The sequence below is a fragment of the Pholcus phalangioides genome, unplaced genomic scaffold (assembly GCF_987345545.1).
Source record: "Pholcus phalangioides strain wild (caught in Gottingen) unplaced genomic scaffold, Ppha-v1.0 ptg000017l_1, whole genome shotgun sequence".
NCBI classification, from domain to species: Eukaryota; Metazoa; Arthropoda; class Arachnida; order Araneae; family Pholcidae; genus Pholcus; species Pholcus phalangioides.
Genome location: NW_028301610.1, coordinates 39,468,812 through 39,482,803, shown reverse-complemented (window position 1 = coordinate 39,482,803; position 13,992 = coordinate 39,468,812). Strand labels below are relative to the sequence as shown.

Sequence of the window (13,992 nt, the reverse complement as noted above, 5' to 3'; positions counted from 1 at the left end):
TTGTTGTCGGTGAATTGCTGGCGGTGAATTTTCCGGACACGCTAAATTAGTAGAGTCCTATGATTATTTATTATCCGTGCCCGTTGCACTTTGACTTTAACTTGATTAATTTCATTCTTCGACTTACATAATTTTTGATTTCCTTGCAGTATATGTAATCTTTGACATATCAATAAATTTTGGTTTTGCCGGAGATGCCCTACCCCCTTGGGGGGGGGGGGGACGAAGTGCTTATGTTGCTTCTTGCGACAGAGCTTGGGTGTCTCGCGGTTTGTCCAGTTTCTCCAATGGAGCCCAGGCAGAAATGAGATCTAGCATGAACAGTCCCCAACGTTCCAAAAACCTTAGTCGGCAAATGAACTTCCCCAGAGTAACTTTCGTTACTTAAACTGTTACGTTTGGGGACATAAGATTTTATGGTGACTTTTAAGTATATGGCAATGCTTTTTTTTTTTAATGAGAGCCATAAAAATAGTCTGTTCCATTTCCTCAAACTTTTTCATAGTGACGACTTAACCGAAATTAGCGACAGGTAAACGAGGGTTTAATAACATTGTGGTCTATTAGAGCTGGAAGGGTCTGAAGAAAAATGACGACTTAACCGGAGTGACGACTTAACGAGGTTTTACTGTATTTTCAAAAAATATTTTCATTCACTTAAATGAACGATATTTTGGTAAAATTAATGAACAGCTCCGTGGTAGCAGTGTGATTGTGACATCAGCTTCCAGTTTGAATCTCTTAGATGTCGAAAAGAAACAAAAGCCATTCGAAACCGATACTAAATTATAATCCTGATCTAATTAGTACTCTTGTACATAAAATGAATGTGGTACAAAAAGAAAAAATTTAAAATATATTAATGACTTTTGAAGTTTTATTGAGAATAGTCACGTCAAAGTTCGTGTCCATTGGTTCATAACTTTTTAAAGCTATAAATGCTAAAAAACGTCTTCGAACTTAAGATATATTTTGCTGGTCTTAGTGTTGAAGTTATGAATTTCTGAATGTACCGTCACAAAACGTCCGCAACACCTGTTTTTGAGTGGACGCATCCAATCTAAAAACGGACAAACGTATCTGTTTGCTATAAAACATGGTATGGTCGTTGCGAAACTGAAATACCTGGTTGCTGTATATTTTGGTTATATTCTACATCCATATTTTTTGGGCATCTTTTTTCAGCCACCTCGTGTAGCCTTTGTGTCTGTATTTGTATAAATACCTATAAAGTCTAATGTTAAACTGCACCTCCCGATATAACGATAATCCCTCCACAACGAAATTTGTTTTTGGTCCGCAGAGTAATTGTTATATCGAGATTTCACAGTATCTGTATCCTATTTACAATCAATCAAGAACTTTCAGCTTTCTCAAGTTTTTGGTCTAGTCTTGACCTAGTGTTAAATTTAAATTTTTTTGGTGCACCTGGTATATTTCCCCACTATTTCTACCTTCCGGGAAACGATTTGGAATTGCGGTTAGAGGAAAGTAGAAAAATAACGAATAAAGAGAGAAAATGTAATATGATGTATTTTTTTTTACTTTCCATTTCCGACAGGGTATCAGTCATCGATCTGGAGACTGACCGTGATCTATTTCTTAGTTCGACGTAGTTCAAGGAGTTTAATAATGCTCTTCCAATAGAAGGGCGGGTTAAAACGAGTTACAAGGTGTGAGGTATATACGGGACATAGTGAGAGACACGCGTCCAAGCTACATTTTCATGTCTAAAAACACGACTGCCGGGTGAGAAAAAAAAATTGAACTTGAGTGTGTGTGTGTGAGAGAGAGAGAGAGAGGGTTCATTCTCTATTTGGATAGAGGCCCGCCCTTAAACACGAGACAACTAGTTTCTTAAAATCAGGCCAATATAAATAGTGGTCAAAGGGTTGCACTGCATATCAACTGAGCCAGACAGAGGACCTGATATGAAAACTGTAAGTATTTGCTGTTGGCTATCCTGACGTAGTTATGAGGGGGGGGGGGGGATTATATTTATATGCCTTATATTGCGTAATAATGTTTTATACCATTCGCTACAGGTGATTAACTGTTCCAAACTTAATTATAGGTCACACATTAATTTAATTTTAGGGTTCGAATTTTTAATGCTCTCTCTCATAAAACATACAGCATCACCTACTAATTATGTGAAAGTAAAAGGTAAGTTTAATGCCTCCGTTTTTTTATCAGCAATTCATGTGGATTAAGTCCGAATATAGTAGGTAAGATTCTTTTGGCCTGTCTTGAGTGTTTAAGATGCCACTAAAGCACGTGCTCAACAAAATGGAAGACTAAGGCTTAAATAGTATGTAGATCTGAAATCCAAAATTTATGAGGCATTAAGGTTATAAAGCCCAATTAAAAAGGTAAGACGTCATTGAAAGACACGATTTGCTACAGTACTTTGGTAATAAAATATTTAGTTATTTTGGTACAACTGTGTGAATAAATTTAAGGAAAAGGTGAGAGTAATATCTTGTGGTAAGCATTTAATATACGAGTGTTGAAAACTTGAAGATGAAGCACTTTTTCGCACATGGGAAGAATAAATAGCGGCAAACATGTGCGTGACTTCCGTATGTCACGTACATGTTTGCATGCTTGTCGCTATTTATATATAGTGAATATCGGTTAAAAACGTAATTCGTCCTTTGTATTTTCGGAATGCATGATATACATCATGCTCCTGTAGGGACTCCCATGTAGGGAAGATCAGTTCACCACGCCCCCCCCATAAAATCCAAAATGCATGCATATATTTTGTTTCTATAATTTACATACCATAAAAATAAATAAATTATTTATTATAATTAAGTTTAGTAATTATAATAAATAATCATTTATCATTAGTAATATATTAATAATAAATAATCATTTATCATTAGTAATATATTAATAATAAATAATCATTTATCATTAGTAATATATTAATAATAAATAAAATTTCACTGTACTAAATGTGTCATTCATGCAATGGAAATGAATGAAAAAGACCATGTGGAGACCTCCCCCCCCTCCCCCGCTGCAAAGTTTAACGGAACCCGGGGTCCGCGGACCACACAAGTTGAAAAACACTGATATACATGATAATAACTAATTGCCTGAATTATCGAATCGAATTCACCGAGTGAATCCACAATTCTCAAAGTGTGATTTTTTTTTCTTTTCTGCAATCTAGGCTTTATTTCTCTTGAGCAGTACAGTGGCTTTATGCTACTGTGCGCACCCAGCTCAGTACGGAGGTTACCAAGGAGGAGACCCAAGGAACGATTACCGATCTCCGGACGGTTACGCCTACGGAGGAGAAGGAAGGGGACACGGAGGCCCTGTGCACTATGGAGCCCCTTCCCATCAGTACAAGGCTCCGGTCAATTACGAACCAGCTCCGCAATCTTCTCCAGACAATAAAGTTGAAGAGAAAAACTTCAGCAAAGGACGAGCTTACGGGAGGCAAATGGAGTACACTATGAACGGACCAAATCAGACTGGAAAAATGAAGGTTAGTTAAGTGTATGATTTTTGAATAATATATTTTGCGGTGCGATCTGGAAAGCCATATTCAATCATCACAAGATCACGAATCATTTGTCAATTACTTCAGAAGTCATAAAATTTCTAAACTAAATTTGTGACGTGATTTCTGTTTAAAAATTCGAAAAAAAAATTATACATAGGAAGTTCGGATAATATGGAGTACCACTTCTTTATTATATACCACTTCGATTATTTCAATTTAAAACATGATAGAAACTTGAAACTTGCATTTCTATAAAATTTGAATTTTTGTCTTTGCATTGATAAGTGTATCGTATTTAAAAATAAATATTATGTAGGCCTATAGGAGAGAAAAAACATTTCAAAAAATCATTTTCGTTGGGTAATATGGAATAGTCGGAATAGAGAATAAGTGGTTCAAAATGAAGAAAACTAATTCGAATTGATCAACAAGATTTAATCAGTCGATGGCAATGAAAAATGAAAATTTCATCGTTTGTTTTTGTAGTTGATGATCGGTGGTGTGATAGTCAATTTACAAGAGTCACAAATGCAATCTTACTATTTTGCCCCAAAACAGTCAAGGTGGGTCCACGCAGAACAGGACACACATTATTTCTAGACCTTTTCTCTTCTATCTTACTAAACTTCTCATCTTGAAGAGATATTCTAGCCCAACTCAAATCATACTTATAATATTCCATATTACCCGACACACCACCTGTATAAAAATAACGTTCCATCTAACGGGAGAGAATCGCTAGCTAAAAATGAGCACGGAGCACAATGAAAAACACACTTGTGATATACGTACATTGTGCTTAGTTTCAAATTATTGGGTTCATTTCCAATATTTAGAAAAGACTTTTGAAAACTTATCTGAGTAAATTTGGAGTTCCTCAAGGAAGTGTTCTTGGATCCATACTTTTCTCACTTTTTATCGATAAACTCGATCAGGGCAAAGCGTCTTGATAAGGACCTTATTCTAGTGGGATCAGGGTATCGATGGGATTGTTAGCTAATTCGCAGATGGTGAAGCGATGACGTGAAGCTAATGGGGGTAGTCGGGAATCAAAGCGATAGGGAATCTTTGCTCCAGACCAACTTAAAGAGATAGGAGCATGGCGTTTAGTGTTGACAAGTGCATGGTCGCTAATTTTGATTCAAACAATCCACATTTCTCTGACGAGTTGAATGGTATCACTATCCCGGATGCAACTAAGGTCAACGATTTGGGAATTCTCATTGACGAGCGGCTTAGGTTTTCTGAACATTGAGACACCAGTATCGATTCGTAAGGGACAGTTCTAGGTTATGATGACACAGGGAACTTTTTTCTAATAGGGTTGTTAATAAATGGAATAGCTGAATAGCTTACCCCCCCGGGGGTAGTAAATTCTAACACAATTGACACGTTTAAAAAGAAATATGATAAACATGTTGGGATAAATCGAGGAGCTATCTACACAGTTGTATTTGTACTTGTATTTGTACTTAGAATAAGACACCGATAAATTTCTTTATAGGCATTGTATAATATCTTATCATGTATATAGATTGTTTCTAGTTTTTGTAATTGCATTTTTAATTGGGTTGATCTATTTTAGAAATATTTGTTATATGGGAATCTTTTTCTCAACCAACTTGTCGGATATTTGGCCTGTTGTTGCTTTGTATTAGTATTTGTATAAATTTATTTAAGTGGGGAAAAACAAATTTTCTCCTATAGCAGCCACGGTGATGATGACAACCGAGTGACACTCACTCTATAGCACCAAGTTTTCATCACTGTTTCATTTCGGGGCCATGCCTGAAGGTGGAGAAAACCTGGTATTCCATATTACCAGACTATTACATAATCATAGGCGAAGATAGACCTGAAAGTCTGGGGGGAGGGGGCACGATCATTATTGCTGGGGGAGCACGATGATGTCAATTTATAAATATGTTGCTGTCAAAATCACGAAGTTGGCCACTTCGCGAACTGGCCAGCCCAGTTGACCCGGCCAACGTCAGAAATTCGGGTTTCGGTCAAAAATTTCAGACATTGGCCGAATCAACTGGGCCGGCCAGTTCACGAAGGGGCCAACTTCGGGCTTTGGCAGTAGAAAAGCCAGAGACGTCCCACTTTAATATTCACAACGAACCTCTAACATATAGAGAACGTGTTGAGGACTTTGGCAGTAGCATATACACATATACATTAGATCAGTCGACTCCACCTATGACGCTGCCCCCCCCCCGTATCACCGCCCATGTCCATAATAACCGCACTTCCTGTAGGTCTTGTTCTTTATTGTTTTTATACCTAGAATAAAGAAATAGGGAACTAAAAATTGGTTGAGAGACGATATTTTAATCAGGAAAATCTAGTTAAAGGATAGTACAGGGCTGGACAAATCCCAGATGCCAAATCACCATGGCAACTAAAAAATTGGTACTCGTGCCCAATATTTTCTTTGTGTAGTTAATAAATTTCAGGCCTAGAGCAGCACAAACGTTTGAAATTTATAGCAGCATATCTACAAACATAAAAGGGGGGTCACTATGTAATGAAAAATTCAAAAGGAGCATTATTTTCGACCTTTTTCTTCGGGTAAAAAAAAAATTTTGGCACCTAAAATTTGTTCTGGCACCTAGATCTTTTTGTGATTTGTCCAGTTTTTGTGTAGATGTAATATTTATGTTATTCCTTCAACAATATCTTCCCGAAAGCACTCTTCGGCTGGTCGTGGAAACTACTACAGTACGAGCGATAAAAAGCCGCGCGTATTTCGCGAAACTACTATACCAGTCTTACGCATAGACGCAACTTGTTATCGCTTTTGATTGCTTCCAATCGACGACTACCCTTCCACTTGGTACTCATAGCCACCATATTGCCTTTCTTTGTCTTAACGACGTTCTTAATGGTGCTCGGTTTCATACTTATAAATATTTCTTTGCTTTCTTCTAAAGTCCTTTTTCCGCAGATTAGTTCGTCCTGGCCTTGAGTATGCCGTATGGTTTTGGAAGCCTACCTACTGAAAAGATAAGGATTTGTGGTCGAGGAGGTGCAGGAAAGAGCTACACACACAAGCTCTTGTTGGTACATATAGGGCGTGCAAATAGGGAGCCAGAAAAGAGTTGTCTGTTACATTTTCAAACTATGAATGTGCTGAAAGGAATAATTTGCAGCCGAAACTGAAATTTTTTATGCATACGTAGGGCGCAAATAAATGCGAATTGTCTAGATCATTTTGCTGGTGCGGTTTATACGCCGGAGACGTACTGAAAATGTCCCGAGGCGTCTCTGGGTATATACACGGGGCTTTAGTCATGAACAGATACTTAATTTTCACATGTATATGTTTTCATTAGAAGAACGTATGTGTCGGGGGGATATAACTGAGGTGTTCAAATTTTTCAAAGGAGACCATGAGTTATAATCACGCTATTATTATAGTGCTTCGACATGGGAACACAAGTTTTGATTGGTTAAGGACAATTCCATATTGGTTCCATGGAGTTTTTTTTTTCCTATCTGGGTTTGAATACTTAGAACAGTTTACCATCTGTTGTCGTGAACTGGACCCCAACTGCAACGTCCGAAAGAAATACAATACTCGTGTTGGGGAAAATCGAGAAGATTTATTCGTTATCTCTTTTTTTTTTTCATCTTCTTGTACTTCGAACTAACAGGCAGCCATAGCACCTCGTTTCGCAAGATGGGGGCCATTCAAGTATTACGTAAGCAGATTTTCAGCCATTTTTGACCCCCCCCCCCCTCCTCCTTGTCAGCAAAATTTCGTCAGCAGCTTAGAATATTTAATATCTTCAAAAAGGGTGGTTGATGACGTAAGCAACCTTCAAACCCCCCCCCCCTGTCATCAAAAGTCAGCAAATCCGAAACCCCCCCCCCCTCGATGCTGACGTAATACTTGAATTAACCCCTTGGGGTTGGGGCCTCTTTATTTGTATATCTTGGTGATATTCGTGGTTTTGAAATTACATTTCTTTTCGGAAATATTAGACCAAAACATCAAGCTACAATTTTTATCCACTATCTTCTATCTAGAAAACATAATTCAATTGCGCGTTTGAGCTATTAAAAATAAATATTCTATTGAGAGAGAAATGAATTACCCAATATTCATAGAAAATATACAATGTTTTATATACGTATATACAAGTTGTAAAATCAAGTACTTATTCACCTTTTGTCTTTTCAACCGATTGGTATAGAACCATATTTTCAATTAAAAAAGTAGTGAAATTATGTGACCATTTTAAACACGTCATTTATTTAACCCTTAGATATCCCGTCAAACTTGATCTGCTTATGTATATTGGTCATACCGAAACTATTTCGGGTTCTTAACACGCTTTTATTTCCAATGTGGCAGTTATGATGCGGATCAGGAAAATTTTAAAACCTCTTAACTAATGGCAGTATATTTACCGAGCTACAAGATTAAATTTTGATTCGGTCCCCTATCCAATTAAAAAATCCAACTTTTGCTAATCCAACTTCCAGTTAAAAAGTTGTTGCCCTATCATTCCTGAGCCAATAAAAATACGTACATGTTTTCAAGTGTAGTATTTGCCGAGAAGTTGCTCTTCAAAAATTACGGGGTCATCTCAGACTTTCGAAAAGTTTCAATAGACTGCAACTTTAAAGAATCTTTCCACTCCCCCCACTTTTCGTTTTTCTCAAGTTTTCCCACAGACGTACAATACTTGTTTGTTATCTTTGGTTCGTATATGTGTCCTTTAATACTGTCGAATCCCGATTTAACACCATTTTTTATTTCGCAGAATTCTGGCGCTATGAGTTTGGAATTATATCGAATCACAGTTAACCCCGTGCAATCCATATTTGTGGAAGATTTGTTCACAGAAAATTTCTGGCAATAAGCCAGTTTGGCACGACATCCGCGGCTAAATATGCTGTGCTTTCCCTCATTTCAGCGATTTTTTTTTTGAATTAATATGTGAAGTGCAGAAAGCCAATCAGCGCAGAACAATTTACCGAAAATTACTTTTGTATTGCAAGTGCCTCTTCATTGTTAACACTTTTAGTTGTCAAAACATTCAAGTGGCTATTTTTATATTGCAACAGCAAATAGCACCACTTATACTGACCACGAAAAGATTTTTTGAAAGATTCTGTTAACCCCTTTTTTTTTATGTTTATTGACTAACAACAGAGATCTTCAACCTTTTTCTAGTCGCGATCACTGGCTGTACCCATCATCAAAAGAAGAGCACACTTACGGCAAGTTTGATATACGTATGAGAATGCATGAAATCAGGATGATTTCAATCCTTGAATGCAATTTGCGCATGGTGTTTAATTCGAAAGTTGATCAAGTACTTACGCGCACTAAATCGGACACGATTATCGAGCACTCAACGTGCTTCGGGGAACACAATACTCGCGAGCAACGGGTTGAACATGCGTGACTTACAACGGTTAGCATTCTGAGAGCCTTCCATAAATCTCATCTTATATTGCACGTAGAAACATGTCTGGCTCAGTGGAGACTAGTGGGACATTACCCCAGAGCTTCTGAAATTTGGTATGAATAGTAACAATAGATTTTCATGTATGATTTTTTGCAACATAAAAGCATTTTTCAATATTTTGTTCAGGTGACTGAAACTCATGTGCAAATGGACCGTAAAATGGATGGACCTGAAGCAGAACAAGCGATGAAGAAGATCATGGGCTCCATGCAGGGCGATGCTAAATCTGATTTCTCTGATTTTGTCAAAAATATTGGATTTCCTGAATTTGGCAGATTCTAAGGATTCACAGAAAATACAAATTTCTAACTGAATTATTTATTTCTTTATTTATTTGTAAAGTACGAAGAGCAGAAAATGTGTGTAAATTCACAGTAAAAGAGCTTCTAATATATCTATTTTATGAAAAGTGTTTTTGAGAAATGACTCATTAATGCATTTTAACCTATAGTTTCTCTGCTAAAAAACATTTTCACTCATAACATCGATCTTGAAATATACGCAGATTGCTTTCAACTAGTATCAATATCATTTCAATGCGAATCCAATATATTCGGCGGTCCCAGGTAATTCGGACACATATATTCAACACGGGTCAAAATGTTTACTTACTACGACGCACACAAAAAATCCGAATACATATAAGACAGCCGCAGACCCAAGTACAGCTGCATGAAAATCCTTCCGTGTAATGGTTAGTGGACCTGTGGACTTAACACTCCAGGTGGAACATCAAGGAAAGAAAAACGTTCCAAAATTAATTTTACTATTTCAATAGCGAATGTTCATTATTTTATATCCTAGTCATATCAAGGTGTTCATGTGCGGCGAAGGGGTAGAGCTCTAACTTACTATGCGAAAAATACCAAGATCTGGGGTGTCCAAAAATGGATTTTGTTATTCTGTAATGTCGTTCACAGATGGGTTTTTATGTTCCCTCCTTTGGGTTTTTATGTTCACGTGTTAATATCGGTTTCCTCCGACTTAGCATATAAAATGACGGACGCAGAAGTGGGGGCGTTGCTCAGATGGTAGATCGCTCGCAGGATCGATACCTGGCGTCTCCAAAGAAATCTGTTTTACCGTTATTCACGTTATTATCGGTTTCGTCCGACTTAGCATATAAAATGACCGACATAGATGTTGGGGCGTTGCTGAAATGGTAGAGCGCTCGCTTAACATGCGAGAGGTGCCAGGATCGAAACCAGGCGTCTCTAAAGAAATCTGTTTTACCGTTATTCACGTGTCATTATCGGTTTCCTCCGACATAGCATATAAAATCACGGGCACAGAAGTGGGGGCGTAGCTCAGATGGTAGATCGCTCGCAGGATCGATACCTGGCGTCTCCAAAGAAATCTGTTTCACCGTTATTCACGTGTTATTATTTGTTCCGTTCGGCTTAGTATACAATATGATGGATACAGACATGGGGGCGTAGCATGCGAGAGGTACCAGGATTGATACCTGGCGTCTCCAAAAATTGCTTTTTAACGTGATTCACATGTTATTATTTGTTTCGTCCGGCTTAGCATATAAAATGACCGATGAAAATGTGTGGGCGTAACTCAGATGGTAGAGCACTCGCAGGATCGGTACCTGGCGTCTCCAAAAAATTCTTTTACCGTTATTCACGTGTTATTATCGATTTCGTCCGGCTTAGCATATAAAATGACGGGTACGGAAGTGGGGGCGTTGCTCAGATGGTAAATCGCTCGCTTAGCATGCGAGAGGTACCAGGATCGATACCTGGCGTCTCCAAAAAAATCCTTTACCGTTATTCACGTGTTATTATCGATTTCGTCCGGCTTACCATATAAAATCACGGGCACAGAAGTGGGGGCGTAGCTCAGATGGTAGATCGCTCGCAGGATCGATACCTGGCGTCTCCAAAGAAATCTGTTTCACCGTTATTCACGTGTTATTATTTGTTCCGTTCGGCTTAGTATACAATATGATGGATACAGACGTGGGGGCGTAGCATGCGAGAGGTACCATGATTGATACCTGGCGTCTCCAAAAATTGCTTTATAACGTCATTCACATGTTATTATTTGTTTCGTCCGGCTTAGCATATAAAATGACCGATGAAGATGTGGGGGCGTAGCCCAGATGGTACAGCGCTCGCAGGATCGATACCTGGCGTCTCCAAAGAAATCTGTTTTACCGTTATTCACGTGTTATTATCGGTTTCGTCCGACTTAGCATATAAAATGACGGGCACAGAAGTGGGGGCGTAGCTCAAATGGTAGAGCGCTCGCATAGCGTGCGAGAGGTACCAGGATTGATACCTGGCGTCTCCAAAAATTGCTTTTTAACGTCATTCACATGTTATTATTTGTTTCGTCCGGCTTAGCATATAAAATGACCGATGAAGATGTGGGGGCGTAGCTCAGATAGTACAGCGCTCGCAGGATCGATACCTGGCGTCTCCAAAGAAATCTGTTTTACCGTTATTCACGTGTTATTATCGGTTTCCTCCGACTTAGCATATAAAATCACGGACACTGAAGTGGGGGCGTTGCTCAGATGGTAGATCGCTCGCTTAGCGTGCGAGAGGTACCAGGATCGATACCTGGCGTCTCCAAAAAAATCTTTTACTGTTATTCACTTGTTATTATCGATTTCGTCCGGCTTAGCATATAAAATGACGGGCACAGAAGTGGGGGCGTAGCTCAAATGGTAGAGCGTTCGCTTAGCATGCGAGAGGTACCAGGATCGATACCTGGCGTCTCCAAAGAAATCTTTTACTGTTATTCACGTGTTAATATCGGTTTCCTCCGACTTAGCATATAAAATGACGGGCACGGACGTGGGGGCGTAGCTCAGATGGTAGAGCGCTCGCTGAGCATGCGAGAGGTACCAGGATCAATACCTGGCGTCTCCAAAAATATTTTTTATCGTTATTCACGTGTTATTATCGGTTTCGTCCGGCTTAGCATATAAAATGACGGGCACAGAAGTGGGGGCGTAGCTCAAATGGTAGAGCGCTCGCTTAGCATGCGAGAGGTGCCAGGATCGATACCTGGCGTCTCCAAAGAAATCTTTTACCGTTATTCACGTGTTAATATCGGTTTCCTCCGACTCAGCATATAAAATGACGGACACAGTAGTGGGGTCGTAGCTCAGATGGTAGAGCGCTCGCTTAGCATGCGAGAGGTACCAGGATCGATACTTGGCGTCTCCAAAAGTATTTTTTATCGTTATTCACGTGTTATTATCGGTTTCGTCCGGCTTAGCGTATAAAATGACAGGCACGGATGTGTGGGCGTAGCTCAGATGGTAGATCGCTCGCTCAGCATGCGAGAGGTACCAGGATCGATACCTGGCGTCTCCAAAGAATCCTTTTACCGTTATTCACGTGTTATTATCGGTTTCGTCCGGCTTAGCATATAAAATAACGGGCACAGAAGTGGGGGCGTAGCTCAGATGGTAGAGCGCTCGCTTAGCATGCGAGATGTACCAGGATCGATACCTGGCGTCTCCAACGGAACCTTTTACCGTTATTCACGTGTTATTATCGGTTTCCTCCGACTTAGCATATAAAATGACGGAGCAGATGTGGGGGGGCGTAGCTCAGATGGTAGAGCGCTCGCTTAGCATGCGAGAGGTATCAGGATCGATACCTGGCGTCTCAAAAAATTTTTTTTATCGTTATTCACGTGTTATTATCGGTTTCGTCCGGCTTAGCGTATAAAATGACCGGCACAGAAGTGGGGGCGTAGCTCAGATGGTAGTACGCTCGCTTAGCATACGAGAGGTACCTGGATCGATACCTGGCGTCTCCAAAAAAAGTTGTTTCAACGTTATTCACGTGTTATTATTTGTTCCGTTCGGCTTAGTATACAATATGACGGATACAGACGTGGGGGCGTAGCATGCGAGAGGTACCAGGATTGATACCTGGCGTCTCCAAAAATTGCTTGTTAACGTCATTCACATGTTATTATTTGTTTCGTCCGGCTTAGCATATAAAATGACCGATGAAGATGTGGGGGCGTAGCTCAGATGGTAGAGCGCTCGCAGGATCGATACCTGGCGTCTCCAAAGAAATCTGTTTTACCCTTATTCACGTGTTATTATCGGTTTCGTCCGACTTAGCATATAAAATGACGGACACAGATGTGGGGGCGTAGCTCAGATGGTAGAGCGCTCGCTTAGCATGCGAGAGGTGCCAGGATCGATACCTGGCGTCTTCAAAAATAGTTTTTGTTGTTTTATAGCAGTTCCCAAACTTTTTGTTCCATTACCCCCTTCTGCAAATTTTATTTTCTCTTATTCCCCCCCCCCCCCACAACTCATTTGAACCTATAGGATCCTATGTTATACCCGTAGCTTCTATCACCCTCCTGCACCATTCCATCGCCCACCAGAGGGGCTATATTGCTCACTTTGGGAAACACTGTTTTATAATGTCATTCGTGAATGGGTTTTTTTGTGTTCCATCCCCTTTATAATATATACATGACAGTTTACCCTCTTACAATATGATAATTTAACCTTGATAATTTAACAAAAGCATTTTATATATATTCCCGGGCCCCACTTTATATTATGAAAGTGACTAAGTGGGGCCCGGGAATATATATAAAATGCTTTCGTGTTGAATTATCAAAGTTTTTTGGATGACGCATAGATAAAAAAAAAAGTAATAGTAACTCAAGTAGTCAGTAGTAGTAAAAAAAAACAGGTTATTTTGTCCCAAAAAACAGTGGGGGAAGTAGTGGAAAATGCTGGCACCAGCACCGGCACTGGTAGTGGTCAAACTGACAAGAACTCTGTTGTGGGAAATGAGCCGTTGGAATCAACTCCGTCAAAAAATGTAAAACCCAATCCCTTAATGACATTTTGGAGAAAGTATCAATATTGTAGCAGATTCTTGGTAGAGAGTAAAAATATTTTTCAAAACTGGTTATATGAGTACAGCAGAAAATGGCAGTACTATATTGTGGATTGCATGGAGCCTACAAAAATGCTTGGAAGTG

The 13,992-nt window shown here is 39.4% G+C and overlaps 1 protein-coding gene and 4 non-coding genes across 5 annotated transcripts; all 5 read left to right on the top strand.

The window, feature by feature from the left end:
* The first annotated feature begins 1,891 nt into the window (after window positions 1–1,891).
* Window positions 1,892–9,355, top strand: LOC149073040 (uncharacterized). The gene is made up of 3 exons (XM_089247001.1): window positions 1,892–1,940; window positions 3,185–3,505; window positions 9,136–9,355. Exons 1-3 carry the CDS (start codon window positions 1,932–1,934, stop codon window positions 9,289–9,291), a joined length of 486 nt encoding a protein of 161 aa, XP_089103127.1. The 5' UTR covers window positions 1,892–1,931; the 3' UTR covers window positions 9,292–9,355.
* A 2,316-nt stretch (window positions 9,356–11,671) lies between these two features.
* Window positions 11,672–11,744, top strand: TRNAA-AGC (transfer RNA alanine (anticodon AGC)). The gene has a single exon. It is a non-coding gene; the product is annotated as a tRNA-Ala (tRNA).
* Window positions 11,745–11,971: 227 nt separating this feature from the next.
* On the top strand, window positions 11,972–12,044 carry TRNAA-AGC (transfer RNA alanine (anticodon AGC)). Its single transcript has one exon. It is a non-coding gene; the product is annotated as a tRNA-Ala (tRNA).
* Window positions 12,045–12,421: 377 nt separating this feature from the next.
* On the top strand, window positions 12,422–12,494 carry TRNAA-AGC (transfer RNA alanine (anticodon AGC)). Its single transcript has one exon. It is a non-coding gene; the product is annotated as a tRNA-Ala (tRNA).
* A 639-nt stretch (window positions 12,495–13,133) lies between these two features.
* TRNAA-AGC (transfer RNA alanine (anticodon AGC)) lies at window positions 13,134–13,206 on the top strand. The gene has a single exon. It is a non-coding gene; the product is annotated as a tRNA-Ala (tRNA).
* Window positions 13,207–13,992: the final 786 nt, after the last annotated feature.

Bases quoted from the DNA above. Each gene is read 5' to 3' on its own strand.
- LOC149073040 (XM_089247001.1), top strand. The intron at 3,506-9,135 runs GTTAGTTAAGTG...TATTTTGTTCAG, and splicing joins ATCAGACTGGAAAAATGAAG to GTGACTGAAACTCATGTGCA.